The sequence below is a fragment of the Pollachius pollachius genome (assembly GCF_949987615.1).
Source record: "Pollachius pollachius genome assembly, chromosome: 14".
In the NCBI taxonomy this organism is placed as follows: Eukaryota; Metazoa; Chordata; class Actinopteri; order Gadiformes; family Gadidae; genus Pollachius; species Pollachius pollachius.
In genome coordinates, this window is record NC_136947.1 from 10,191,127 (window position 1) to 10,196,569 (window position 5,443).

Here is a 5,443-nt window from a genome sequence, read left to right on the forward strand (position 1 = left end):
CTCGCTGGCTAAAATACACAACACAATTATTCATATACAGTCCCATGTATAATAATAAAAATAGTGTCTATATGACTGAGAAAGCCCATATATGAATGATTAAATTGTCACAATTGTTGACAGACCCTATTCCCCAACATATGCTCTGACACTGCATCGTGTGTTAACCTATACCTGTAGATGGTAACACTGTGTTTATAACACTGCATCATGTGTTAACCTATACCTGTAGAGGATAGCAGAACTCTGCAAAGACCCCTGGTCGTTCAAACAGCCAAATGCCAGTATGGAGGGGCTGTGTGAATCGGGTCTGGACCTTGTGGAGTAGAGTCATGGTGTCAGAGATGCTGTAGAAGCAGAGAGTACCGGCCCTGTAGTCCAGGTACACCCCCAGCCTAGAGGGACGGCGGCCTGGTATTTTAGTGATGATTCTGTTGTGTTCAAATTCAATACTGATTTGGCAAATAGTCAAAGACCAAGACTTGTCATCATTTCCAAACCCTGTTTGATTCCACGAACTGTCCTTGTAACCCATAGCGATGGAGACGTAGTGTCCTGTCCACTTCACCTCCCAGTATTTTCTCCCGGTCAGTCTCTCCTGGCTCAGACAGTTCCCCACTGTCCTCTCTTGCTGTTTTTGTCCGGACAACGTCATTCTTCGGTTACCCTCACACAGAGACAGGGATTTGGTTTTTGTGCTCGGGTCAAATGTTATTTCACATGCATATTTTAAGAAATCTGCTCTGGTCTGAGGCTCAGGGTGCGGTGAACGTAAATCATCAACCTGAGCCACTGCCAGTGAAATCGGGGAGATATTGTCTCTTATGAATTTCTTTAGTTTATCTATCATCTCTGCAAAAGCTCCAGTCACGTTCTCTAAGTCCAGCATTGGAGGGATATCTCTGGTTGTTAAGCCAGTGTGTTCCTTGAGATGCACGTTCTGAGGGTATTTCTGTAGAAACGTGACGTGGCTCTGGATGTGGGAGAGATGGTTCAGGTCAGCTTCACTCCTCTTCATGTTATCGATCTCCCACTCCAGATCCGTATGCAGGTCTTTGAGCCGGCTCAATGCAGCCTGCTGATTGGTCCTGATCTTCTCTTTAATGTCCAACCTCTGACTCTCAAGGGGATGAATCATCTCAGCAAAGGCCTCATCGACATTTCTCAATGTTTCATCAGCAGACTGATTGATAGCATCTATCTTGTGATGAAGCACTTTGAGGTCTTCCCATCCCTTCTGGATTCTTATCCTTGTGGTTTTCTGGTGGCTGCTGAGGTCTTCCTGCCTTTTATTTCTCTCTGCCTCGACTGAGATCATGTCATGGCCTCTGTGTTCATTCACAGCACAAACACAGCAGATACTTTGTTGATCCTGACAGCAGAACATCCTGATTACCTCATCGTGAAGGGGGCAGATGTTGTCCTGAAGGTCTGCTGTTGGTTCCACCAGATTGTGTCTCTTTAACCCAGGAACTTGATAGTGACTCTGGAGGTGATCCTCACAGAAGGAAGCTTGACAACCCAGGCAGGACTTGATGGCCTTCATCTTCCTCCCAGCACAGAGATCACAGCCCAAATCTTCAGGTCCAGCATAGCAGTGGTCAGGGGGAGCGTCTCGCAGTCGTGTCCTCTTGAGATCCTCCATGACATCAGCTAGAACAGTGTTCTTTACCAGAGCTGGTCTTGGTTTGAAGGTTTGTCTGCACTGGGGACAGCTGTAGACGTCATTTTCATTGTCCCAGTGATATGTAATACAGTCCAAACAGTAGCTGTGGCCACAAGCGAGAGTCCCCGGATCACACAGCAGATCCAGACAGATGGAACAGCAGTATCTGTCCCGGTCCAGCAGAGAGCTTTGCTGCGCCATTCGGTCTCCAACAGAAGCTAAAGTCTGACTGTTTCCTTTTGGCTTCCCTGTGAGTGTTCTGCTCATCACTTACTGTAAATCCTTCCCTTAGTGTACACACCCAGTGCACAGCGGAGGCCGGGATAGAGAGGCATGTTGTACAACAATGAAGATAACTATGTGAAAAGTGGTTCTTAATCTCTAGGTGGTAATTGTTTTCACATTGGAATGTTGATTATTAGGGAGGTCCTGATAACAATTTTTTAACTTTCAATACTGCTAGAGCAGCTTTGGCTATCTGCCGATACCGATATCAGTCCAATACTTTGTTTTACTCTTGAACAAATAATAATATTAAGATATGGAAGCACTTTTTGCAGATTTGCCAATAAGCCACCTAAAAACATCTCACTAAAGATGGATTGAATGATTTAAATCAAGTGAAAAGATTTGAACAGAGTTCAAAAGTCTAAATGGAGTAAACAATATAAAGATGCACAACATTTAAATATAAAATGGTTGCAAACAAATAAAGTGAAGAGTTAAACAAATAGCTAATGCCACACCACTGTCATGACAAACAGGTAGCTGTCATGGGCTAGCTCTCATGCCTAATTGGCTACTACTGTTGTTTTCACGCGACACGCTGCGCAGATCGGATCCTATTTGTTTCTCCCCTCCGATATCATATTCAGCGTACTTGGCCATTATCTGACCGATAACGATGCCGTGGATCAGATCAGGACATCCCTATTGATTATCTTACTCCATATATTTGAAGTATCCAAAGAAATCTAAACCTAATCCATGTGTAGATTGTGTAATACTAAAGGTAATAACTTTTACTGAACCCTGCTTGAGGAGGCATGCAGTTCTTGATCTCCATGATGTTTAGTTGAATTCCATTCAGCGCAGAATCCGGTTGGGTAAGTTCTTCAGCAACACTGGAAGCTGGCATCTGCTTTATAATAACAGCTAAGGCACGTTTCGGTCACTAATCAGTCATTAGGGCCATGCCAGCTTCCTCTGTCATCTACAATTTGGGGTAGGTCAACCTCCATGAGATGCCTGACTTGAACCAGGCTGGGTGATGCTTCCAGGCGTTGTCATTGGAGCATTAGGTGTTTGATCCACCAGGAGGCGCCAAACTTTAACAGATTTTGAGTTTGAATCTGATTGGGTAGGAGGTTTTGATATCTTCGGTATCCCTGCATCAAAATGAACACAAGTCTTCTATGTAAAGGCACTACATTAATTTGACACTGGTAAATGGGTGAACTTGAGGAGCCTTTAGCAGTGGACTAGGTGAATCTAAAGGGGTGACCCTACCAACCACCAGGAGAGAGCCGAACCAACGTACAGACATCACCCGACGCTTCCATCTTAACCTTTAGTTCACATGAAAAAGTACATGAACTCACTGTGCTGATGATTAAAAGATTTTATTGAGAAATAAGAGCCGTAGTATTACAGTAAATATATATATATAAATAACTTTCACCAAATGTATAGTGGTGTATTTTAAAAGCAAAACATTTATTTAAAACTTTTTGGCGGAAATGTTATGATCCTTACTTTATTAGAGATATCTTAAGTAATTTGATTCTCGAAAGCAAAAATATAAGAATCTATAATCAAATTCTAAAAGACAACGAGTTTCTAATCAACTTTGATTCGTAGTATAAATAACTTTAAAACAAACATTAAATTAACATTTGCTAATGTTTAACATTTGTTAACATTCCTAACGTCATCATGCTGTAAAGGAGCAGCCACCACCTGTGTTTGAGCTATTCCCCACCAACTACTCACATTTTATTAATGCCTTATGTCCTTTCCACTAGGGATGGGTCAGAATATTCGATTATTCGTTCCCGAGGGTCATAGTCGATTTTTAACATTTGGACCGTTACCATTTTTTCCCATTCAAATAATCAAGAATTAACGGACGGAATTAATGTTGGACAGGTGTCCAGGGGCATTATCTCGCTTATACCAAGGTCACTTGCCATAGAAAATAAATGAAGACCATTCCTTTATAGGGGGATTATTTGTTTATCAACACGGCGGATACATGCGCAGAATGATCGCAAAAAGAAAATTTGTTTGGCCGGTTGCCATGGTTATCTCTGTGTGGTTAATTTGCAGTTGCGGTTTTAATTAGCGATGTTTTAAGTTTACTGTTACATTAAACTGTAATCAGAAAATGCTGTTATATGCTATGGACCCTATAGCATCTGTGGTATAAAGGCTGGGACGAATTTCAAATTATAAATATGTACACTTTATGTTGAAAGTATAGACCGTCCTGATTCCCATTGAAACGGATGGCGCGGTGATTATTCTTCAAAACAAGAGCTGGTAAATTGTGAAAAATGAATTAAACTGTAATCAGACAACGCGGTTATATGCTATAGACCCTAGAGTATCTGTGGTATAAAGGCTGGGACGAATTTCGAATTATAAATATGTACACTTTATGTTGAAAGTATAGACCGCCGCGATTCAGATAGATACTATAGGGTATAGCATATAACCTCGTTTTCGAATTACAGTTTAATGCATTTTTCACAATTTACCAGCTCTCGTTTTGATAGCTGAACAGAAAATTTGACTGGAACTACTTAGCAGGTAGTTGTTTTTTTGCGTTGAAGATACTGTGATTTCTTGCCGACGATCCATGGCTGCCTTTGTGAATGTCGGCACACATCGAATAATCGATTATTCATTCATACCACCCACCGATTATTCGACCATGAAAAATCAGAGTTATTCACATCCCTACTTTCCACAAGGTCCCCTCGCTACAACCAGAACGTTTAATTACGATACCAGTTAACTAAAAACATCTAATCACAATAAAAGCATGCATTTAACCCAAGGAGGGCAATTTGACTCCATGTAAACATTGTATCTATTTTAAAACTTTGTCCATTTAAGTTCAGATTTGGACCAAGCTCAATCCATAGCACTACAACATCACTTTTCATCGACAAATAACATATTTTAGGATTTGGTTTCCTCCAAGATCCAGGCTAATGCTGCATTCTATCGCAGTAAGACATGGAACAAAAACTAACCTGAGAACATAACTGATAGAACTCACATCATAACAAAACTTACACTTTGATATTAAAGTCAAGACGCTCATCGGGACACCATTCACCCTGAATCACTGCCGCTGTTCCCCTCCTTACTGGTTTGATGGTGCAGTAGAGCGGTCAGTGTTGGCATGAGCAGACATTACGAGAGAAGACACAGAATGAATCCATCGCTCTTCTGGTCCTCTATTGTGAGACCAGGGGCTAGGTACAAAACTCTGAGTAGCTTAGACTCATTCAGTGAGTAACTCAAAGTGACTTAAACCTGCACTACACACTATTATCTCACTGACTAAAAGACACAATTTTCATATACAGTCCCATGTATGATGATTAGAATTCTGGCTGTATGACTAATAAAGCCCATATATGAATGATTCAATAGTCTCCACAGACTTGATTCCCCACAGAGGGTTATTAAAACAGTGTCCTTCACATTGGTTATAGTGCTCTGGCGTGGCATTGTGTGCTAACAGCGATTGAGACAAATTTTCCC

General features: G+C 41.4%; 1 protein-coding gene across 1 annotated transcript; it reads right to left on the reverse strand.

Moving 5' to 3' along the window:
• Positions 1–220: 220 nt before the first annotated feature.
• Positions 221–1,867, reverse strand: LOC307085729 (tripartite motif-containing protein 16-like; the record flags this gene model as incomplete). Its single annotated transcript, XM_079750592.1, has 1 exon — positions 221–1,867. One exon carries the CDS (start codon positions 1,865–1,867, stop codon positions 221–223), a length of 1,647 nt encoding a protein of 548 aa, XP_079606718.1.
• Positions 1,868–5,443: the final 3,576 nt, after the last annotated feature.